The 25,596-nt window shown below is 36.7% G+C and overlaps 1 protein-coding gene and 1 long non-coding RNA gene across 13 annotated transcripts in view; both read right to left on the minus strand.

The window, feature by feature from the left end:
* TRDN (triadin) overlaps positions 1 to 25,596 on the minus strand; it is a 232,438-nt gene that overhangs the window by 38,610 nt on the left and 168,232 nt on the right. For 10 of the 12 annotated variants that reach the window (XM_086744402.1, XM_086744409.1, XM_086744408.1 and 7 more), the window contains 4 exons: positions 24,408 to 24,458; positions 22,517 to 22,567; positions 21,879 to 21,929; positions 12,263 to 12,292 (listed from right to left, as the gene is read on the minus strand). In XM_086744402.1, coding sequence (XP_086600528.1) covers positions 12,263 to 12,292; positions 21,879 to 21,929; positions 22,517 to 22,567; positions 24,408 to 24,458 — 183 coding nt within the window. The remainder of the gene's footprint in view (positions 1 to 12,262; positions 12,293 to 21,878; positions 21,930 to 22,516; positions 22,568 to 24,407; positions 24,459 to 25,596) is intronic. The other 2 variants (XM_086744410.1, XM_086744407.1) reach the window with 1 other exon arrangement.
* Positions 4,803 to 7,295, minus strand: LOC147601251 (uncharacterized). Its single transcript, XR_015258112.1, has 2 exons — positions 7,178 to 7,295; positions 4,803 to 5,192 (listed from the first exon to the last, which is right to left on the minus strand). It is a non-coding gene; the product is annotated as an uncharacterized LOC147601251 (long non-coding RNA).

Consider the following 25,596-nt stretch of genomic DNA (forward strand, 5'->3'; position numbering starts at 1 on the left):
ACTGAGATAATACTTTCCATGGACCTTGAGAGAACATTTCTCAGGTAAAGCGAGAGCTCAGGGAGCTATATCCAATGCTGTTATTGGTGCTACTGAACAAAATGAAATGCCAAGGCCTATCTCACCATCTGGATTTTTCTTCTTGACTTTTGCAAGGCAGCTGTTGTTTTTAAGAGAATAAAGGTTCTACCACCTATGTGTAGCAGTCTGCTGTGTGTGAGAGAGCGTAACCCCACGGAGAGACACAGCGGTGCAGGGAATGAGCTGCCTTTGCAGACCCAGCACCACGAGCAATAATTCTGCTACTGTGAGCTCCCAGGATGTGATTCACTGAGCTCCCAAGCTCCCACCCTCAGCAAAAAAAAGTAACTGCTGTGCAAGTGGTGCTTTGTTTTGCTTGTTCTCCCTGCAGTAGAAAACCACTCCCAGTTTATACCCAGACTCCATTTATTCCAAGTTGTCATGGTGCCTTTAAGGTGACACCAACTGGGGGTGGTGTGCAGAACAAAGCAAAAATAATGGAACATATTTGGGGATAATAGAGACTAAAGACACAAATTAAGTGTATACACTTGTTCCCAAGTGAGGAAATCAGAACTAAGAAACAGCAGAAAAACAGGGATCCTATGACAAAGCCACATTTGTTATCTGTATGTGCATAAGAAAAACTTCTTGTAAATTTAGGCTCAATTGTTTTGCCTAAACACTGCAAAACTCACAAAATATTGTTCCCTAAACATCATAAGCTTAGGTATATACTATTGCGATTGAGTATCCATGAAATATATCTAAAATTTGTTGAGGGAATTAATTTTGCTTTATGTCAAAAGACATAGTGAGATATGCTCACCTAGCTATGAATTTCAATTTGAAAAAGGAAATTCAGGGCAAATATTGAAAAAAAATCTGAACTTCAGGGGCTGGTATAATGATTTACATATCTATCACAGAATACTACAGAATACAGATCTATCACATAGCACTTTCAGTAACCACCACCAACAATCAGAGCTAGGACACATATGAACACTATTAATTTACAGACTCTTTACTGACACTGATTAATGAATTTTGCAAACAAGCTTTTGTTATAGCACCCTTATCTCAGATATGCAATTTTTTTTTTTAAACACAAAAGCCAAAACAAACCCATTATGTCTTAACCTTCTAGTGAAGTCAGTGCAGTGATTTCCCTATTTCTGCTGATGAATATGAGTCGCGGAGGATGTTTAAAGCAACAGGAAGTCAGCTCAGGTCTGGTCGCTCAAGTTTAGGAAGGTATCTGTGTTGCCCTTGTCCATATCTTCTGTGAAGGGATTAATTAGCCAAATCTGTACAGTGTCAGCATCCAGCCAGAGCTTGAACACTTGAAATTATTGCTATCAGAGCTTTGCCTAAAAGCCAATTCTTCTTTTTTTTTTTTCTGGCATAACATAGGAATGACTCAGAGATATTTCTACTGCATATTTTGATGAAATAATGAAGATCTTCAAAAGTTAAAAGTTTTTACAGGATGTGTTGGCTATTCTAAAACATATCTATATTTTTGTCAAAAAAAACCCTCCAAAGTTAAATTTTGAGGTAGTCTTTACATCATAAAGACAGACATATATGTTTTGTCAAATCTTTTAACTATGATTCCAGTTCATTGAATATTAATCCTGTCCTTATTACGTGCCATATTATCTCATTTAAATTACTTACACAGTAAGTAGAAAGCAGAAAAATGAAATCCCAAGACCCTTAGTTTCATTTTTACAATATCATGATTGTCTGTAACACAGATCCCCTGATTTTTAGTCTACTTAGTGAAAATGGGAAGAAGATAAAAGCTAAATGTCAATGACCTATCAGACTTTCCAGAATATTCAATGATATATTACATGGTATTTAATCTAAAGGATGAGAAATGAAAGGCTGTATTCTGCTGCTCTCACTCATTTCATGTAGTATCTTGCACTGAAAGTAAAGCCATTCTACTCAAATTTTGTGTTTAAATAATATTTCTTTATCGAATCATAGAATAGTTAGGGTTGGAAGGGACTTTTATAAGTAATCTAGTTAATGAATGCCTACATAAGCTGTGAAACTCCATGTTGCAAAATGTACAAGTGTTGAAAATTTTCACAATTTCAAAAAGTACCTGGGTAAATTAAAGAAAAATCTTCCAAGTGCTCTTAAAGATGAAGATATGGTTTCTGGTTTAGGAAGTTCCTGAGCTGAGGTTGCAGGAGGTCACAAGGTAGTCTCTGTGTGGCTGTTTTATCCCTATGCTATTCTCTAGGCATTTGCTGGTTTGGCCATTGGTGGAGAGAGGGTGTTGGGTTAGATGAGCTCTTAGTCTCACTTCAAACAGCTGTTCTGATGTTATTAACTAACAGGACTACGTGTTGGGTAAATAACTGCTTGTTGTTCACAATGTTAGAAAATTAAATTTGAAATATTTTATCTTCATTTGTTTAACACTTAAACTATATTAGAAGAGAAAAAGTGTCAGATTCAGATGTAATGAAAATGGATCTTTTATGAAATACTTGAAGCTACATAAGATCTGAACCGGATCAATGAAATTATCTGGTTCTACTCTCAGCAAAAACATCTTTGAAATTTCTTTTGTGTCATTCTAAATTAATCTTGGTAACTGCACTTGGTAGTTATCTTGCTGTTTTTCACATTCACTTCAAATTTTCTTTGACTCTTGCCTGCTATTCTGAATGCCAGAAGGGTATTAATTATATACGGCATATTTTTGTAAATTAACTTCTGATATGGGTTCAGAAAAGAAATCCTCTCATTTATTGAACCATAAATTGGTGAGGCTAAAAGCAGAATGTACTTTCTGATTACAATACGTCTATTTTTCATCTGGATAACAGTCATTTGCTGTTCAGACAGCAAATATATTTGTGAGTGTGCACACTCTGTAAGAAAAGAATATGTTGTGCAGGAAATGGAAGCAAGGCCAGAACTACTTGTTTTAGTGAAGAATAACAAAACAATAATACATGCTGTAGCTGAAAAAAATATTTCTAATTGGATAGTTACATGTGCATTACAAATAAGAATGTTACTTTCAGTTAGGCTAAGTAAGAGCCTGGTTCATCTCTCAGAGCACAAAGACTCTTTAAAAGGATTTGGATTGGGCATTACATGAACACACTTATGATGTTAATCTGTAACAACACTACAGACCAAAAGAGGAATCAAGATCAATGAGAGTCTTTTAATGGAATTCTCAAGATTTGTGCCTTAACCTTCCACTTTATACATCATGACAAGGATAAATCTTTGATTTTTTTTAATTCTAGTTAACTAAGTTCATTCTCCCTGAAAATTAACTCTAGACCAGCTAACAAATGGGCTCTCAGACAAACTAGTGGACATTCCTCCTTCAAAATTCAGTGGCAATACTGCCTAATGGTCAATGGACTTTTAAAGTAAAGTTGAATAAAACAGTTTTATTCAAGTCAGTGTAATGGTTTTCCAACTTTGGAGCAAATGTATTATTAAAAAATCAACCAGAATAAAAAATATTGGACCTGTTCAGAATGTCTCAGACGATAACTCCGGAAAACAAAAATTATTAGGATTTATCACTCTGTCCAAGAGCAGCTCCCTGCCTTTGTGAAATTATTGTCTGTACTCTTTGTCATTCAAAGGAGTTGTCAAATGTTCCCACAAGTTTTCTAGATTAGCAGACCTGATCCTTCATATCTGCCTGTGCCCTCCTCAAGTCCTGCTGGCTGGCTCAGCAGCTGGCAGACTGATTGTGTAGAAAAAATGGTTTAATGAGCATATATCTAAAGAAATGATTCCTCACAGAACAGATTAACTGCAGCAAGCTTCCTATAAAGAGAATGACTTGCACCTATTCTGACCCCTGCTCTATGTTTGGAAAGTGCCTTGACAATATGTGGCCAATAGTTACCGTACGGATGGGTCAAAGTAGAGAAAGCAAGAGGAGTGTGGTAGTGGCATAAATAGAAGGGGCTGGTGTATGACTATTTTAATGTGCATGCTGTGCAAGCCTTGTCTTTACAGAATCTCTTAATTCCTTACAGTATCTACTTTACACTTCTGGTTTACTCTAAACCTAGCACTTTCCAAGATATTTGTCCAGGCTTCTACACACTAAGGAAGTATTATCTCACATTAACATGACAAGCACAAAATACTAAGTGATTTATCTAAGGCTATCTGGAAGGTTTGTGGGCAAGCAGAGAACTTGTGCTTCAGCTAGCACTCTCACTGTTACTCATTAGTGGAGAGTGTTCATCTGGGACTGTGCGACACCACAGACTTTCTTGGGCCTTGGTTTCATCATGACTTTTGTGACTAATGATGACAATAAGGTAAACGGTTAAGGCAATCCTCCTAAATGTTATGGTTTGCCATTATAACTAATAATTAACCACTAGTATTAGAGCTTGTAGGGTATTTGCTTGCAACAGACTGATCTTTGTATTGCCGCTTTCCACCAAAAAAACTGTTAAGCTGCTCTCGCAGTTCCTTCTGCTTTATTTGTGTTCAGAGCAGCACAATCCAAGATATCTGCCTTCATACAGTTAGCACATCTGTGTCCTTGCTGTTTGGTTTGCTTTATACCTCTGGGCTGTATAGTGAAGAATTAGCTGACTCTTGGTTTTGGGGTATTTTGCTGTTGCTGTCTAGAATAAATTGGTTTTTAAGACATTTTTAACTGGCAATTCAAGAGTGCTTTATATAAATATAGATCAGGAAGAGGAGGGAAGGGAGAAACTTTAACATGGAGTAAATAGTAGCAAGAAATACAGACATTTCCAACATTTTAAAATGATTTTTAATGAGAGGAATTGCTTCAACTTGAATCTGAGATGCATGCCTGTAGGGAGCATCAGTAATGATTCCAAATCTTTCTCTTTCCCAGTTTGTCAGTTAACAATAGCAATGCACTGGGAAATATAAGTCTTGTTGAAACAGCAATCTTGTATGATAGCACTAAAAGTTAATGTCTTTAAAGTACTATAAGTCTTAAAATCCCAGGAGGACAAATCTTCCATCGACGGAGTTGGAAAGAATAAAATTTCAGTCAAATGTAGATGAGGTACATGGGCTGTATTAATGCATTTCATCTTTAGGTACGTGTGGTGAAAGGCCTGAAGAGCTTCCTCTCAATACCATCCTCAGCTTCTCACGTTTTCATGTGCTCTTCCCTGAAATTATGGGATGGGAACACACAAATGAGGGAGAACATGCTTAACAAGCTTTCACTTTCAGTAATATCAATTTTACATTTGCATATAGCTAAGGCAAAACATAGCCAAGCTCAGGCCATGCTTTATTGCAACACAAGTTATTGATTCATAAAGGGTAACTGCATGAAATCGGGTAGACTGAGGTATGTAGGATGTTAGAGTGATGACATTTTGTTCTGACTATCGACTTTAGTTTAAGCAAAAATAGTGTTGTTAATCATTTTATACAAACAATTGGAGCCAAAAGGAGCACCTTTTGCAGATGTTAATATTCATTAATATTTGAATCTTCAGTCTATTTCATAATGCCTGTTACTTGTGAAAGGTGCCAAACTAAAACCCTGGGTCCAGATTCCATGCAAATACTTTGAGTATGAACTTCTTTGTTGAGCTCCTTAACTATGACTGGATTTATAAAAGTATAGTCATGGCTGAACATATATTTACATATATAATGAAATAAATGTAAAATAATAATAATTAAGACAAAAATAAAATGACCTGATGGAAGTCCAGAAAAGAAGAATTTTGGAGCTCAGATTAGTTGGCATTAAGAGTGGAGAACAATAAAAAATAATGAGCTTTCAAAAAGAAGGACTTTTCCCAGTGTGCTACCCAAATTAATATGGTGATTAAAGCAGAGGGCTAATGACTAGCTTCTAGAGGCAGAACATCCTGAACCATCTTCGTTCCTCATCAAATACTGATGATCACTGGTTTTGCTTTAATTACAACTTTGTATGAGCACATTTCTGAAAATGATGTCTGCATAGATAAAAAAGGAAATGAAGATTACTACTAGAAGAACTGTTAATTCTGGAATTGCATCTGAACAGAATACCTCTGAGCATTCATTTGCAGACATCTTTGCATAGGGCAATAAAGTAACAGTTTATCCCATGGGGAAATTTTTAGCCAATTAACCACACATTATATGGATATCCAGGTGTTTAAGGATATGATTCTGATTGATAGGTGAGAGTGTTGCTGACATCATGCCAATATACATGTATTACACCTAACTTACAGGAATAACACAGGCCACCAATTACACAGATCACTCATTCTTCAGAAATCACAGCTGTTTCGTAATCATTAAAATACTAGCTTAACTGTCTCCATTTATTGGTTACGGTGGCTGAATAAATTACTGTTGTACTTTAAGGCAAGTAAGAATGATTAATACACGTCGTAATCATAACTGCAATTGAAATGCCGTGTAAGATCTGTCACTATGAATTGTTTGGCAGGTTTGTTGTTACATAAGACATACGAAAAAGTATAATCTAAATTTTACCTTGAATAGATTACAAAGATGTAATCAATGACAAAGTTTAGATTAAATCTTGTTGAGAATAAAATTGGAGGCATTTTTAAAAAATATTGATGCAAGTTAGCATCATTAGTTTTACATGTCTTAACTATGAGTACACTGAAAACTAGGTGCTAGGGAGCTAAGCAGGGAGTTTGCAGCTTAATGCAAAGCATCTTGGACTAAATATTTGCATTAGTCCCTCCACCTAAGTACAGTGAGAGTGGATATTCAATCATCTACTTAGATATATAAATGACTTCCTGATTTTTCTCACCTCCTCTTTCGAGAGATTCTTAAAAGAGAAAAAATAATTAAAAGTTTGGGGAGGGTTGTTAAAATGATGTTCCTTGTTATAGTCAAGTCAGAAATATAGATACCTCCAGGTGGCAATTCTTTGCATTATGACAGATATCTGAGACAAACAGATGAAACACACTCTGCAGACGCTTATTTCTCTCCATTAAGTCTAAAGTGAGACTAGGGTGAATAGCTTCAACATAGATGACTAGCTTTAGACATGTAAATTGGTATGAATTAAAGTTTCTTAATGACTAAATTCATCTGAGGATCTAGGAAAGTTATTGAAATTTATGAACTCAGTGAAAAGTCTCGAGCCCACTGCACTCACCATTCCTCTGTCAAGTTTCCACTTGTATTGCATGGGTACGCTGGAGGGTGTTTTCTGGTCATATCTTATCCTAACTGAAATATCTGCAACATGGAAAGTATATGAGCCTGGTCCCTCAAGATCTGGCCATCATTTAACTGAGGTTGTACACACTATCAAGGTTCATATAACCCTGCAAAACGGACATAAATTATTTATACTGCCCAAGATAGCTAAGACAAAGTAAACAGAGGTCAAGCAAATTTCAGATGACTGATGTAGGCATTTTCTGTATTTCATGCAAATCCTCCATTCATCAATATTCCTTGAAATAGATGGAGTTTTGTTACTTCAGCATGGGAAGGAAAAGCTCACCAGTGTATGACCATTAAATGAAAAATATCTTTAGGCAGGAGTGGATTTAAATTAAAGAATACCTTGTCTGTAGCTTAAGACTTCCACAAAGTGTTCTTTGGTAAAATCGTGCAATTTTTTCTTTATCTGATTCAGGAAGGCAACGTTAACAAACGGCTGGAAGGTCCTTTGGGCTCCATCTTGTGGCTAATGACTGGGAACCTCCCAAGAGAGATTCCTACCTCCAACTGCAGTCAAAATAGCACTGCTACTTTAAACAGCATAGTAGCGTGTGACTGTTTATTATTTTCACACACTCAATTTTCGACACAATTTTAAGAAAATGCTTTTTAAATTCTTTTTATTTTTTTTTCCCCCCTCTGCTCAGGAATATACATTCTGTTAAGGGGCTGTGTATTACACTTTGGAGTTATAGAATTAGATAGTCCACATTCTTATCCTTTGAAGCATCTTAGAAAACTACGTAACGAAGATGTGGTCCGTGCTGCACCAGTGGCATTTGCAGCTAAGCAGAAATCTCATTTGCTTTAAGAATAAGAAGGCTGTCTTCTAGTTCTTCTGGTCGGCTCCCACAGTAAGCAGTTCTGGAATGCACTACTGCCCAGTTCTTCTTCAGTTTAGAAAGCATCTTGATTTTTATGTGTGTTGAAAAGGGACACTGCAGTGCCTTGCTCAGTTTATACCACACTCCTTATGCAGAGCAGCAGTTTCCAAGTGACAGATAGGGTAGAATTACCAGGAGTAACTGAAAGAAATTGTCCTTTACCAGATTGGCAAAAATATGTAGTTTGGAGCTGGAATGTACACGTCTTACCCATTTTCTGCATTTGTTTGATATTAGCCACATTCAGATTACATGCAGTATTTTACACTGTGACATGTTTATTAGGAAAAGGTCAAAATGCGATCCTGCATACTCTTCTGTCAATTTATTATTGACGAAACTTGCCAGATGAATGTGTTTTTTGGCTTTCTAAAATTTATTAAATGAATTTAAGAGTAATCTGCCAGAGAAATAATGCTGAAAATCAGAATGGGAGTCGTGCTATCGACAGGCAACTAGCTTCTGCATCTCACTAGCTTAGAAGTACTTATAACTGGAGGCAGCCTATTTAGGAGATGAGTCTCCCAGAAGACAACTACTCTGAATTAGATGCACAATCTAGCTTGCTCTCAAGAGCAAGACAGAGGTCTCTCTCTCTCATTCATTAGCTGTAGGGAGTCCAGAGAAACCGACTCCCTGGCAGCTCAGGTTTGTGATTTGTATTATACAATGATATGGTTCTTACAGATATGCATGTGGATGTGTAACTCAGAGGGATTATGTGATGGTTAAATCCTGTTTTGGTTCACTAGAATCACAGAAGTAACGAATCTTCAGGCAAGCTTTCCTAAGACTGACCTGGAGAGAGAACTTACTAAGCTTGTTAACGTTGCCTGCTTGACATCCCTGTCTCAGTTCATGCCCTCTTTAGTCAGAAATCAATAACGTATGGGAGCTATGAGCTGAAATGAGAAATTTCATTTTATGCATAACTAGGAAACCTTGAAATTGGCTTTAATCTGGCTCCATTTAATGTAAAGCATTATTGGAACTCTAAGTATGAAATATATTTAAATCTAAAAATAGTGTTTTGATTTAATATATTAACATTTCTTTCCTTTAAAAAGGGCACTTAAAACTGAAATAATGCTGAAATATTTTTATATTCTGTTTATTGTTTTCTGGAGGTGGCCTGAAGCTCATGGGCTTTCTCTCACATCCCCACTATCTGAGTCTATTGTGATTCACTTGAATTGCTGGTTGCAGTGCTTTCAATTATGAGCAAGAGTTAAACATTTTCATGTGCTAGCAGACAGATTTGCTCTTGGGGATTTTAGGAAGTGCCTTCCTCATGCAAAGAGTTGTTACCTCTTACCCTTTAGAAACTGACAACTTTTTACACATTTCTATGACAGCTCCTCTATCCTACACATGTCGAAATAAGGCATATTATGGTGCTGGAAGCTGAAGCTAAGTATTTTCTAGGACTTCGGTCATGAAGTCTTAGAGAGCGAACCTTTCAAACAGATGCAATTAATGCAAAAATTTCATGCATAAATTGTGCCTAACGATTCCTACTAGTATCACTCACATTTGGAGAAATCAGTGAAACATGTAAGCTTTCTCCATCTTAATTTTGTTCTTTTCGACCTCTTTCAAACTCCCTCATGTCTGATTTATGCTATGCAGAGAATGTACTGTGTGTCATTCCATCTTCTTCTCTTCTCTTTTTATGATGGCTTGTCACTCGGTATTGCTTATTATTCCTGTTTTTCTAGATGAGGGGTGTGTATTTGACTAAGATAGAATAATTGAAGAAAGCTTCATATATAGTACAGTGCGTATGTGCTGCATGATTCACATGAAAAATGATGGTGGTATTTGAACGGTGCATGCTACTAGCACAATACATTTTGGATAATGAGCCAGTCAATTTAGAACACTGGTTGGCTACTTCTATTATTTTTGCAGCTGGGCAAAAAATACTGTCTCCTTAAGCAAAAACAGCAATCATTATCCCTTTTTATTGCCAGTCAGAGGAATACACATGCAGCCTGGAGCAATTTTTGATGATAACAGAATAAGCAGAAATAAATAAAACCTGATGATTTTGGGAGTTAGCTAGTGACATGTAATATTTTCTGTGTGGGGCCTGCAGAGAGTGTGAAGCTAGATGAGAAAGCTAAAGCATGACATGTTCATTTTTTGTAAGAGGCCTTGTTACTTCTCTCCAGTTGTCCAGTTTAGTGCATATCTACAGAAGACAGGACCATTGCTGAACCAGTTTTCCTTAGTTACTGGAAAATGTTATTGGACTAGCATGTTTTTCACTACAATCACTACCTTCCTTGCTGACAACATTGGTTATGATCTCAGAAAACCAGAGGGAGGTTTATTCCAAAAATAAATAAAGTATTGATATCAGAAGAATGACCAAAGCTGACTTTCAGTATGCACTTCCATATTTCTGTGAAGTAGGTTGGTGATGAGCACTAGGATGAGATACACTCTGCTCTGGACCAGGTGCTTGAAAGTATCCTACCTATACTTGTTGGCAAAATCCTTTTAACAAATTAAGAAATCAGAGGACATTATTTTTTTAGCAGAAAATATATAAAGAAGAAAAAGAAATGGAAAAATAGATCCAACTTCAAAAAATGTTCATTAAAAATGCTTTTTTTTAACCAGTTTTGTTGGTGAAGATTATAGTTAAGGAGGAAAAAAATCCTAACCCATGAAAAATGAACAAAGGGCAAGCAGTAGGCATTTCAAACAAATTCCCTTGATGTTCTTCTATAAATTAATGGACCCATAACCTGTGGCAAGGCTGACAGAAGTAGCACCCTCAGCAATTACCTCACTCCTTTCTTTCCATTAGGGATGTAACAATTCATGTGATAATTTCAAGGCTGTGAACACAGCAGGCGTTTTGGTGTCTGAAAACCAAAGGCTGTAAGTATAGCTGCCAATTTTCCGATTCTCTCTACTTCGTGTGCAAGCTTTCATGCCTCACTTGTTGCAAATTAATCTTTGGACAAAATATTCTGCTTGATACCTATTAAGTATGTTTGGTTTTGATAACCAAAATGAATTTTATTGTTCTGTTAAACATGTGGCGAAATTTTGGCTCCAGTGTAGTGAATGGGAGTTTTGCCACTAATATCAACAAAGCCAAGATTCTACTCATGAGCTGTTAAAACAGTTGAGACTGTAGTTTTTTTTTCCAGTTCAGTTAACAACTCTGTATAGGGATAACAGAAAAAAATAATAATTTAGCAGGATTGAAAATGTCTTCATGTATAGAAACCAAAGATTGGCTCTATTGTTCAACTATGTGAATTACAGGATTTCCAAACCTTTTTCAAGTCACAAAAGACACTCCTCCCCACCCCAAATTAACTCCATCATCAGTAAACTTCAGAAATAAAGAGCCTTTTTTTTTTCTTACTTACTCAACTGAAATCTATGGAAAAGTTCTGGAAATGTTCCCAATTTAGTGAGCAAGATATGGCTTATAAACCAAATAATCAATAAAGTTGAATAGGTTAAAGAAAAATATCACCTTAGTGCTAATATTTCATTATTTTTGCTGTTGAAAGAAGATAAAAAAATACAAAAAAATATTTAACCTCAGCAAGTCTTATTCTAAAAGACAACACTATAAATATGTATTTAGAATCTGATAAATACAGTATATTTATCATTAAACATTTTAAGTAATGTTTCAGGTTCTAATTCAGGGCAAATTTTCCTACTAATCTGTTAAAATACCAAAGAACGACTTCAGCAAAGCTTACATTCATGCTTCATACACATCTGAAAAGAGGAAATTAAATATCCCTAGGAAAGCACGTTCTGCAAAGAACAAACAGCCAGGTCAGCATGCACAGTGCACTGCGAGTTTTGTTCTCTTTGACAAATCCTAACATGGTAACAAAAGCCTTTCATTTTCTTCCCATTAGAATGATGAAGTGTCTGATACTGGGCTGTGTTGGCCTGTGGTAAAAAGGAGCTAACAATACTGGAAATGACAACTGTGTTATCACAGTAGGAGTAGATAAAGCCGGCTGATGGTAGCACATGAGGTGATGTATGTCATTGCAATTGTATCAGTGAATGAAAGAAACATTTCTCACAGCAGTCACAGACTGAAAGACACTTCAGTCAAGGGAAAATAATTGATTTACCTTTCTTCTCCCCCTCCTTTTTCACTGCAGCTGAAATGGAAACAAAAATACTGTATTTTCACAACTGAAGTTAATAACATGTAATATCTGTAAAAATAATTCAAAAACCTATATATGAAGCTTTCCTATTCCTATCTCAAACCATACATATATTATGCAACATAGAAATAGATTTCTTCGCCAGAGGAAGTGTTTCCTCACGGGTACCCAACTCTGCTAATGACAACAAACTCCAGCTTCCTAGATTCTCACACTTAACTTTAGTCACAAAGTCATTGTTCCTCCCAGACACTAATACTGGGAGACAGAGGCATAGAGTGAATATTTAAAAATCAACAACGAAGAAGGAGGACAAACTGGAATGGGAAGGCATGAAGAGATAAGAGAAGGCTAAAGGAAGGTTATGAAGAAAGGTTTTAGAGAAACAGATGATGCATGTTTTAGAGAAATGTACTTTTTGGATATTAAAGCTTGTAGAGGTAAACAAATGCATAAAATAAGAAGTTAAATACCACATGAAGTCATGTTCTGCCTAACATGGAGAATTACAAGACCTGATCATGAAGCAATCCCACCTCCAAATTCTACAGCATGAGTTTTGTGGGAAGGAAGATTGGACAGAGACTGGAAGGAAACTGCTGCTTGTTCTCCAGTTTAAACAACCTGTAATCGGTTCCCCAGAGCAAGCTGTACTATGTGACTGGCATTCAAACTCTGGAGACAGAATAAAAGTCCCCCAAAAGCTCAGCCTAGGATTCCAATAAAACATTGCATGTGTCTGCAATGGATATTGTGACAACATCTCAAAATTTTACTAAAAGGAGTGAGATGTCTCAAATGGGAGGGTTACCTGCATTTGCAGGTGAGTGCTGCAATCCTCATGGAGCTGAGCCAAGCTCATACCTAAGTCCTTTTGAAATCCATGCACTACCCATTCCCCAGCCTACATTTATAGGACTGAACCTTTTAAAATGTAGCTACAGATGTCACTTTATTTTGAAACTTGCCTGCTAGAAGTGGCGGTAGTAAGCCTCTGCCTTCGGCTAGCATTTGTGGGCAAAAGAAGAGAGAGGAGTTCAAATTCAGAGCTCTTACTTCCCAGAAAAGAGCAATGGGCACCAGGCTGGTGGTATGAACAGGTCTAATGTAACACTGGAATGCGAAAGGAAACAAGCAGAAGCAGAGCTCTACCCTTCCTTTGGAGAATGTGCCCTGGTGCAGGACAGAAAACAAGGGCCGTGAGGCCAAAGGAGGGAGTAGGCAAAGTGTTGGGTGTTTGCATTTCGGGTTTGGGTGCTGATCTCTGCCTCTTTAGTGTTTTTGAAATGAAAAGTCCTTTTGTTTCAAACTACTAGTGCATTGGGATAAAACAGATCAAAAAGGAAAAAGTTAAGCCTGAAATTACTGTAATACTATCAACGGCCTGCAGCAAAAAAAAAAAACCCATTCTGATTCTGAGAATTTTTCAAGGTTTCTACCACTTATTCTCTGTTGAGGATGAAATACATTTTTAGTATATCAGGAATGTGCCCAGCAGTGGAAAAAAAGGTTTCATGCCTAGAATTAGTGAAAAACAGGCACAAGATTTCCTGGATCTGTTCCTCTTTGCAATCCCTTTGCTTTCCTAGGTGATGTGCATACCAAAGCTGTGAAGTGTGCCTTTCACAAAACTATCATTACAGAGGATTTTTTTTTTCCCCCAGAAGCTGCTATAGAATTCTCAGTGGCTTTTGGAAGGCCTATTTACATTGCTCCTTGAAGTGCATTGGAAGGGCTCCCAAATCAGCAGAAACCCCAGACGTGAAGACTCTTTGTAGGGCCTATAAGCAAACATGCAGTGCACCTCTGGGCTTCTCCTGACTTCTGTCCTGCAAACTTATGGGATGTGGCTCACCACGTATCTGGTGCCAAGGCAAGAATGGGCAGAGTAAGATCTGTAAGATCATGCCTGCCACTGCACTTATGGCTAGCTAATTTCTGTTATTATGCTATTATATCCAATTGTGACATCTGTTTGAATTTTCACCTTGGACACTTTTTTTTTTTTCTTCTAATGGAATGTGCTGTGAATACTCAACAAATCTTATGAGACAGAAGAGACCTCATTCTGACTACTGTTGCCAATAGCATTGCTCTGATCAAATCCTGTTATTCAAACTTAAAATGACAAGGAATAAATGAAAAAGAGCACAAACCCCATCATTTACATTGCTCTCTCAGAAGCTGAGAAATGTGTTTGTATCTGAAATGTAGCAAAAAGATAGATAGATTAGGTAAGGAATTTGGTTTACAACTGATAAAAAGCCAGATTACCTGCTGAGAACAATGTGAGTAATATATTGTATCTGAGCAGGGAAGGACATGAAATGAAAGAGAATGATGTGACACAAAGTGTGATGCTCAGATACGAGAGATGCTCTTGGCTGTGTTCTTTTTTACCTTGATTATTTAGAGAAAGAATAAATTCTTAGGCCAGTATTTTTGCACTGTAATGATGAGAGATATCATCTAGTTCTTGAATTAGGAATTTGTACCTACAAACCTATTCAAAGAGGACTCTTAACAGCCTTAAATCACAGTGACTCCAGTTAAACACCTGTCTTCCTTTCCTAGACCTATCCAAATCCAATCATAAATTTCCAGTTATTATAGATATGATACAAAGCAAAATATGTTTTTTAAGGATACACATGCCATTTTCAGAGATCATGAATCCACATTAAGTACTCCAGAAACCAGAATTGAGCAGTATCTTGAAAACACGAAAAATCTTGAAAACACAGTTTCCTACTCAACAAGAGTCCATTCCGTGTAGCTTTATGGCCCAGCTTCTACTTTTAGGATTTGTATCACCAGTTTATGATTTGGTCACTAATTTTCAAAGTGAAAAAAAAAATACTGCAATTGTCTGTGAAGCATATACAGTGGTACTAAGTATCTCTAATAGTCCTAAATTCGCCAACAGCACAAAGCTGTGTGGTGCAATCGACACGCTGGAGGGAAGGGATGCCATGTAGAAGGAGCTTGACAGGCTGGAGAGATGGGCCCGTGCCAACCTCATGAAGTTCAGCAAGGCCGAGTGCAAGGTCCTGCTCAACATAAGCAGGCAATGCGCACTTGCAGCCCAGAAAGCCAACCGCATCCTGGGCTGCATCAAGAGAAGCGGGGCCAGCAAGTTGAGGGACGTGGAAGGTGTCTCTGCCCATGGCAGCAGGGTTGGAACTAGATGACCTTTAAGGTCCCTTCCAACCCAGACCATTCAATGATTCTATGAAAACGTGGGTTATGAAAGCTACATTTCCATATAGATATCCAGTTCCTCGCTGGTGATTTTGAAGAGCCCTTGACTTAGATTTGTGATTTTCAGCCTTATCATGGGGATACTAATTAATCTCAAAAGTAATCTGAATCTTTCCTTTTTCTCTTTTACTGAGACTTTCGTTGCTCTTTCCTCTCGCACTCCAGTACCACACTATGATGTAAGAGTTTTGTACACAACACTCCAGACAAGATGCATCTTTGATTTATGCAATGGCTTCAGAACACTATATGCATTTTTGCTAAGGCGTCTCCATATGGAAGAATGTTCTTCACTGACTTGTCTGCAGTAATACTTAGGTCCTTTCCTCAATTTATATATTTAATTTAGAGATAAATTATTCTTTAATATTTTCCCTCCAGTATATATTACATTCTATTTATTGACACTAAATTTTCTTTGCCATCATGCTGTCTGTTCACTTTGTGAAATCAATGTATCACAGCCCCTTCTGATCCTGAATTCTTTAACTAATTTTATGTCATCTGAAAATTTCATTACATTACTATTTCTACCTTTTGCTGTTAATTAAGGAATATAACATGAGTCCAGACATGGAATCAGAAGAAATTATTCTGTAAACAGGCTGCAAGATGAAAATGAATAAATTGCTCCCTGCTTCCTAATCAGATATTTATTTCCTTCAATCCTGGGCCTCTTAGGCAGCAGCTATTTAGCTTCTACAGTAATTCCTATACTGGAACTTTCCAAAGGCCTATTTAAACCATCCCATAAAGGCTGTGTTTATTACTTAAGATTCATTAAGACGTTCAGAACACTTATTACTAAGGCATAATTTCCTTTTACAGAAACCATGCAGGCTAAATTGGTTTTGTTCTGATTTAAATTGTGATTTGACCAATTATCAGACGGACTTTTAAATCTCTGATTGACCTTGGAGTAATTTAAAATATTGTATTTACCCTGACACTTTAAGACAGACAGTAACTGATTTATCTGAAGATGGTGGAAGTTTAGACTAAGTTATAGACATGGAAGTTATGGTAAAACAAGATCAAATGCAGATTCATCTCCTGTGTCAGGTACTCTCTGATAGCTGTTCATACGCACGTTGTTACACTGAAGTGAAAACCACCTCATGTAGGTAGCTGCAGCAAAGTAGCTGGCATTCACTAAATTGTACTGTCTTTGCCCATCTCACCGTAAATAAATTACGTATTCATAGTTTGACAAGTAGGTACTGTTTTAAAATATTTAAGAACTCTATGAAGTTATCTTTCCCTCTCAGGTCTTCCTAACAGATCTTTTATCTCTCTCTTCCACTCTTTCTGAGTTCAGAATTTCTCTTACCCATATCAAAAGAAATTTTAATCATGTTAAGAAACCACAGTTAAAAGAACTAGTATAGTGAGCATCAGAGAGGAAAATTTACCCTTTGAATTGGCTGGAGGGTCTATATTTAGAATGATTCTCATTCAGTAGCAAGAAACACCTTTCCTGCCCTTTTCCTCCTCTGGTCCAGGTTTTAATGAACAGGTTTGGAGAAATAACTTCTTATTCAATTAACTTCAGGAATTTTATTATTAATGGCCAAGGAAGATGTTGCGGTTGAACTCCCCTGCATAACCTGACTACCCCTTTTGTCCTAATTTGTAAGACATAACTGTCAGACCTACTAAGAAAAATTTAATTCACTAGATAACCCCCCAAAAAGTTCACAGCATTTTTCTCTTTATTATCAGCAACACCTTAATGAGAATAGACAAGCACATTTACTAGAATGAAAGCAACAAAAGTATGCAAGTTCTGCTTCAGATTATCAGGATTCAGATTACAAGGGTTATCATCAGGCCTCCTCTAAAGTCACTGGGTAGAGGTGGTAAGAGAGCGGTTACATTCCTGAGACAGTCTTCTTTGACTATGTGTGGCATCTGGTCCAGCCTCTCATTGACAAGAAATGAAGGGGAAATACTGGCTACTGGCAGAAGCCTAACTTCTCCCATCGCCGTCTAAGTCTGTGAAACTTGATATCTAATGCATGTGAAGATTAATTCAAGCACTCTCCCAAAGACAGGCATAAATTTCTGTTTGAAAATATCACAGAAGGCCAAGGAGTGAGTCAGAGCTACCCAGGGATCTGATCTCTCTGCTGCATCAGAGGGTGCAAATCTCTCTCTACCTCTCTCACTTTTCAGAGAGAGCGCCCAAAGTAGAAAGTGTTTTTGGAGAGGGACAGTTTTGCACTGGATCTGTGTAGAAAAGAGTGTAATTGGGCCATAAAATGGCAATAAACCAGAGGGAGCCTGATTCTGTGAGGTGCTGAGGAGGACATTGCCGCAGTCAGAGAGAACCCTGGTTTCTAATCTCACATATGTGAAACAATAATACTATGCAATGAGAATTTTTTTTTTTATTGAATAAACCTGTATAAATAAAAAGTTATAGATGTAGATTCAGAGGACTTTTCAGAGTGCTATTATGGAGATCTGGGAATCCCAGCATGCAGCAGTCTCTATGTCCAGGAAATACCTTAGGTATCAGCAGATATACTTTCATTTAGAAAACTGTTTTGACTACTGAATGTATATTTCTACATATATACACAGGTGTTACTTATTCAACTTGAATATTTTCCTTAAAAAAAAAAAAAATCAAGTATCAAACCAGAAGGGCAACATTAGATTTCATAGTTTGCCATAAAACACACCTCATCTTCAACCTTAAAGTTTTATCTCTTTTTAAATAAAATGGTATTCATTTATATTATGTATTTTTTTTCCTCTTATTTTCTAATGTCTATTGAAGATTTTTTTTACAGAGAGAAGTGCTGATTCACTATGAGAATTTTATGCTTCCCACTACGACTCAGTCCTGGTACTTATATATGTCATTATCTTAGTGTTTGACTTCTAAAGTTCTGATGTTTTCTTGAAGTATTTCTTATCAACAATGTTCAGCAATGAGGTTCTGTAATGGATGGACCATTTGAACAGTCTGATACTGCAATTTTTATACACCTACTATATCTACCTTACATTTAGGTTCTGTCTTATTCAGGATTTTCTATTGCAATTCTGTATCCAACTTGTGCTAATCCAACTTTCACATTTCAGAAATTTATTTATCTTAACTATGGAGTTACACTGTGGCCACTTCTATTAAGGCAATTTATACTGGATTTGACAGTTTCTCTGTAAAGTGGCAAGTGCTAATCAAACTACTGCTGTTTCTCAGGGTGTTTTTTGGTTGGCTAATTTAAACTGAGATGTCCACTGAGGAAGCTCCCTGTGTACTCTCAGTTGGCTAAAACAAAGTACCAGTGCTCATAAAGGTGACCTCCTGTTTGCACATCTTTATGGGGCAATGGCCACAAAATTTCTGGAATGTTTTTCCCTACAGGCTTTTCTCAAACTGTCTGCCTGATCTATGTGGCATGTCACTTATAATTGTTAAGAAAGAGAAGTTTAGTGAAGCACAGCATCCCACATGGATGCTTAAAGTCACTTTGTGCATTGGGGTTGCACTCTTCCAACAAAATGTCAATGTCTTGTCATACATATTCAGTGTCACTGAGTTAGTTGTATTTGCTTTTGGAAGTGCTGCATTTGTATGAATCCCAGCAGCTAAGAAATGGCTTATGGAGATCTGTCACATTGAGTAGAAAAGACAGGAACAACTTTTAGAAACCTGCAGCCACTGAGCTGAACTGCCTTCAAAGTGAACTTGTATAAGATTTGCTGTGTCATAAACTTCCGTGACTAGAAAATGACTGAATCCTATTGTAGACACTAAGGCGGCATCATGATACACATGTATACAACCTGAGATCTTCCCACTCAAGTTACATTATTCGTTGCATCTTGCTCCAGGGGCCTTGAAAGATCTGCAGTCCTGCTCAGAACAGCCACTCTACAGACCTATATGAGACTTAAAAAGAAGGCAGTTGGCCTGATAATGTGTCTGACAACGTCTAGTCCAAATATTTTAAGTTCTTATAGAGCCAGCTAAAGCCAAAGAGGAATGCTGTCACTGCTGTGAGATATCAGTTGCTCTCGGTGAGATATGTAAGGCATCAACTACATCCACAGGTGGCATGCAAGGATGTATGCAAGACACCAGGAAAAACTGAAGAGAGTAGTGCTTATTTCACTTGGAAAGCTGGTAAAGGCTGTGTAGACTCAATGTTATTAGTCCCCATTAAATTACAGCATTGCTCATCCAAATATCCTGCTGTTACTATAAAAACCAATCAGTTCTAGTTCAGACTTCATCCAAGCCATAGCTCTTCATCAGAATAATCACACGTGACTCTAATATGACCTTGTACTGCAGTGGAGTTAAACTCAGCATACTCTGCACAAAATATTGAGATTTTGGTTCTTGTGTCTGGATGAGTAGGAAACTATAATACTATAAGATGACCCAACAACATAGAATCTTTTACTTCTCTTACAGTGCTTTAATCTATAGGTAAAGAATCAGCCCATGTGGAAAAATTCTGTGTGATATGAAGGTTCACTGGGGACATAGCTCATATTTTCTACTGCTACAGTATAAGGAAAATATTGCATGTGTTCTATCAACTACTATGGGAAGAATATCTAATTTTATTCAAAAAAGAGATAGTAGAGTTAATTACTTTGAGATACTGAGTTTTGTTCTCAAATACACTGAGCATATACCACTTCATGTGCAGTCGGTGAAATTCTACAATATTTAATTAAACATGTCCTTTCTTGAAATAACTCAGTTTTGGAACTTGAAAGGAGCTGTTATTCACTTTTTTTTTTTTTTCCCACTGGCTGATCAAACTGAGTTAATTAAGTCCTTTTTAAATACTTATTTTTCCGTATAGTTAGGTGGGTGTTTGACACTTCACTGAAGCTAATTTTTTAGCAGTGCAGCTAAAAAACTCTTACAGACATGTATAACTTCTTTGTAATAGTTGATCTTTTGTAATAGTGTTGTACTTTTGTAGTTACTTAAATATAAATAAATCAGTCTTCAAAGTGGAAATATTTATGGAGAATTGAAGACTAAAATTAGCTACGAAACTCAATTGGAAGCTCAATAGTAAAACAATTAAGGGTCTAATCAATGTTTAACTCTTCATTAACCTACCTATGTTTCATAGATATGTTTGCAAGAACCCAGCGGGAAGTCTATAGGCCTTGCTTGCCTGAGCATCAAAATATAAAAGCCAAGTTGTATTAAACCAATAATAAATAGACAAAATAACTCCCATACTTCAGTACTCCCTGTTGACTAAAGTAAACTAAAGGAAATGGTACAATAATGTGTTCCTACTTTTCTAATGTCCTTGACTTTGGACTGACAATCCAAGTTCATACAATTTGACTACTTCAAAGAGTTTCAGACTATTTAAGCCTTAGTTCCTTTCATAGCACTTAAGCCTTCCCTTTGCTTCAGAATGATACACCTGTGCAAAGTAACAGCTGATTTCTACTATTCTGCTATATACTACCGACATACACTATGTCAATAGCTACACTTAAAAACTTGCAAATGTTTTCATAACTTTGTCAGAAAAAAATATTATCTCATTATTTCTAGTGACCCTTAGAGATAGGGAAAAAAGATAGGAAGTAATATTATTCAATTATCTGAAGTAGTTTTCAAAATCGACTGGAAGTTTTTAAGATTGACTACTATATTCCCAAGGTTCAAATTACTATTAATAGTAGCAAGATATTATATATTCTTATCCATGTTAAATTATTTACCATTTAACCTGAGAGACTGCTTTCTAATGAGCAAGTGGTATTTAATAAATATGCAAATAGTGTCAAAGGAAAACTAAGTTTTGTTTGAATTAATTGATATGAATAAATAAACCAGAAAGTGTTTGGTTAATTATAATTACAGTTTTTTCACTGCCTAAAAATGTCTAGTATTTAAGAGGTCATGTACTATAAATTGTAATTGATCTTTATTTAATGGCTAGTGCTGATATTTCAACGTAAGGAGAGAGAGAAAAGCATAATCAAATAATGTATAATAAAAGAAAAGTAAAATGCAATCTGAAATGACAAACTGAAATAGAAAGAATGAACAAAATTAAGAAGGACAGAAACAAATCCTCATAACTTTGGGAGCTCTAAAGCACTACTGCTACAACTCACTTGTATAGCTCCATGTGTATTTCTCATTTGTCATCCTGGTAAAAAGAATGCCCAGCAACAAAAGATGTCAGTCAAGCATATTTATGGATGGTTAAGTGAAGAAAATAGGATTTCCTTTGTGAATACTTCCACAACAGATTTATTTTCTCAACTGAATCTTATGCTAAGGCTCAGCTCAACTTGAGATTGTTACCTTTTTCTTTAGTCATAGTTGAAGCCTTCATTTCTTTTCCTTTTGAAGTGTCTGGAAAAGATATTAAACACAAAAATGGAAGCAGAAAGTTAGTAATGTAAGTATACACTGTGTCCATCAGTACTATAACAAATGTGCATAACATCAGATCAAGTAAAATGTGTAAAAGATACAAGCATTAAAAATTAGAATTTCTGTTGACTTCAAAAAGGCTCACTTAAAAGCCTTGCAAGCAAACCAAAAAGAATTCCCACTAAACTAACTGCCAAAGTTTCTGCAGTTCAAACCATGCACTCATTCCTGTGCAGCCTGTCATTTCAGCCTGTCATGCGAATTCAGTAGCAGCTCTGTTACCAATTCACTCATAATAGACCAGCATTCCTGTTGCAATATTGGCTGTGTAGGTCAGACAACAGTTAAAGAACACCTCAGTAAGAGTTATGATTTTATTATGTCTGAATTGTGACAGACATTTTCTTTTCAATATATCAGATCTATTAAGTAAGAAGAATCTAGATTTGGTTCCTTTTTGCCAAAAGCCTGTAATTCAAAATATATTGAAACTGCACTGAGATACCAGCAGATCCTTTCATGAGGACAGTCAGTTATTTCTCAACCACATAATGATAACACATTACCCTTTTCCGTTAAGGCTGCTGGAGGCTTCACATCTTTTCTTTTACCAGACTCTAGAAAGAAACATTTAACATTTACCGCAAGTCAGGTTAGAAAAACAAGATGACACTTGAAAAGCAAGCAAGTCAAATAATTTGATACGTAGAGAGCAAGAAAGATGTGATAATTAAATGGATTTAACAGCACGGAAATGAAGAATGGGACAAAACAACGAGGCCGTTCATTCATCCTTTTAGACTTGAATATGCAAAATAATATGCCTTCAATACCTCATTAGTTTCTTCACATTTTGAAGAAACTGTTAAGTTGTCTCTCAAGAAGGCAATGAAGAACAATAGCTTACAAAGAGGAAAGCAATTCTATAGAGCAGTTAGCATCAATGGATTTTTGGTTTGCCGCACCCAAATAAAAAAATAATCCATAATTGATACAATTGAAATATTAGGAATACAGGTCTTGAAAGCCAGAGGCTGCTGATAGAGGTAAATATGAGTTTTCTTTATCCAGGAATGACAAAAGGACCAGTTACTCATTCAGGATCCCATTATTCTTTTAATATCAAAGAGGTCATATAGGTATTGCCTGTGAACAGGATTTCAATTCCTGAACCTAAGGCAAGCTGGGTACAAAATAAGAGTAGTGCTAACCCTTTGAATGTGCATTCTTATATTTTACATCACAATGCATAGACCAAGAACATAATTGTATCTTTAATTTTTCTGCAGTATATGACAAAGTATTAAAGGAGATGAGAAAAAACATTGAAGTTCTAGTTCCCTCTTGTACCTGACCAGGCAGAACCCAAGGACAAAAGAAAATCCAGAAGTTGGCTAAGTGTAAATAAAGAAAAACTATGAATCACAGAATCATTGAATCTTCAAGGTTGGAAGAGACCTCCAAGATCATCAAGTCCAACTGTCAACCTAACAGGTGAGACACATGGATTGACAACAGTGGACAACAGTGAAAAAGAGCCTGAGCCCCACGTGGTGCCCTGGCTTCATTCTCTGGAGTTTTCACAAGTTTTACATTCCTCCCAGAAGAGCATCACTTTGCTGTATGCCTGTTCAGTACTCTGCACTATGCCAGGCATTATCTGGACCACATTGAGTATTTCCAGCTGCCAAAAAAATGAGACCTAGTCACACATTGGACCTCAGATGTGCCTTTATAGCTCAGAAACCATGCACAATTCTGCTATTCTTTGCTGTTTCCCTGAAATTTTTGAGCTGTTTCAGTACTCTTCAGGAAGTCATCAGTGCCCATGAATCCTATAATTCTTTGTATTAGTGTTCAATACATCACATTGCAACAAATAGGTTTTTCCCCAAATAGACACTATCAAACAATCTGTGACCTCTGTGTGCAAAGCTAGCAGGCCAACCTCCTGCAACTGAAAAGATTAGAGATGTATATGTCCGTGTTGCCAACAAATTAGGAAAAAAACCTTAACTGATATCAGTCACCCTCAAACACCTGAATCTGACAGTAACCTCATCCAGTCTCATGCTCAGTCAACCACATTCTTGAGCCATAACCACATGAACCAGATTTAGTCTAGTTCCCTGCAGGAGTGTCCCCGCTATGGGATTTAGACAACTTGGTTTTGACAGACTAACATCCAAAGGTGCTATACAAATACATTTTGGCATTTTCCCCAGGATGCAAATTCAAATCTCTGCATTTAAAAGAAGCTCAGGTAGTTACCAGAGACCCTACTGGGGATCTGTGCAGCCCAAATGTTGTTAAAAACAATATTATGGATAAAAGAATCTAAACATGAACCAAGAGGGGTTTGGTTTTACATTATCATATATTCCTACTCAAGATTTTTTTTCTAGTTGAACAGCTATTCTGATATCCAGTTCTGTATTTCTTAACTTCTTCACTTACCTCTTTCCTTTAACCCCTCTGGATTCTTGGGATTTTTTCCTCTCAGAGAGTCTGTAGGGAGATAATAAAGTTTTTGAGATTTGGAAGATCTGACTTCCCTACACTTCTACACTTAAAAGAAAAACAATCAAATATTTAAAAATTAAGACTAAAACTGTGAACATGAATGGATGCAATCTTGACCTGTCTTTACATCCTCTCTAGTGACCATCTTATATTTTTTAAGGTGCAATAACGTTAGTAGCAAATGCAAGAGCAGAAGTTACTATAGATCACTCTGTCGTAGAGACGTCACAGAAGGGAGAAATTAGAAATGAGAAGAGGAAAATGCAAGTAATGACACAAGATTAGAAATGCTTAGGACCTTATCCAAAGCTTCATGAAGACAAAAAGGATTCTTCGGTTTTCTCTGGTGGGCTGAAGCCTAACTTTTTGCTTCAGTCCTTCAGGGAGCATGTGCTCAGGGTCAATAACCACAGGAAAAACATACATTATGTTGTACAAACAACTAACAGTAAATTTATTTTTAAAGCCTCTTGATCTCTTTAGATGCAGTAGGGAATATTAGGACGAAATTGTTTTTTCCAAAGAGAGGAAGCAATTTCATAGGCTTATGAATGTATGCAGTTTGAGTGAGAGAATATCACAGCTTGTAGGATGCTGAGTAGACTCAATTGCAATCCATCTGACAGGGTATAGCACCTAAGCATCTAGAAAAAAACCATGTCATTTATTCCAAATGAAAGTTAACCAAATCTTCAGTAAAACAGATAGAGCTAAAGGAGGATCCTTTCCAAAACAAGTTTAACTCTGATCATTCTCCTGGCTGCCATGGTTCCAGGAAGTGATCCCAGCTATCCATCAGGCTTTAAGTGTGACTTCTAACAGAAAAAGTTCACTTCCAGGGTGGCTGAAGCTCTTGGAAAAATCACACCGTTCAGGGATAGGTACTTAAATTAGAAGCCTGGTCTTCACAGCAGCAGGTGGATTCCTTCAAGGGATTAAGAGAAAACTTCCAGTATGAAGACCAAAACCCTTTGAAGGATGCTCTGTGTTGACTATATAGGAATCCTTGAGACAACAGCTACCCAACTGGACTGTTTTACCCTGTGTACACATTTGTGATCTCAAAGATCAGCAGCCACTGTTACACCCACAGGCACAAACCATTGCCTTTGGCCTTGTGGGT

This window comes from Chlamydotis macqueenii, chromosome 3 (assembly GCF_036417535.1).
Source record: "Chlamydotis macqueenii isolate bChlMac1 chromosome 3, bChlMac1.mat, whole genome shotgun sequence".
Classification (NCBI taxonomy): domain Eukaryota; kingdom Metazoa; phylum Chordata; class Aves; order Otidiformes; family Otididae; genus Chlamydotis; species Chlamydotis macqueenii.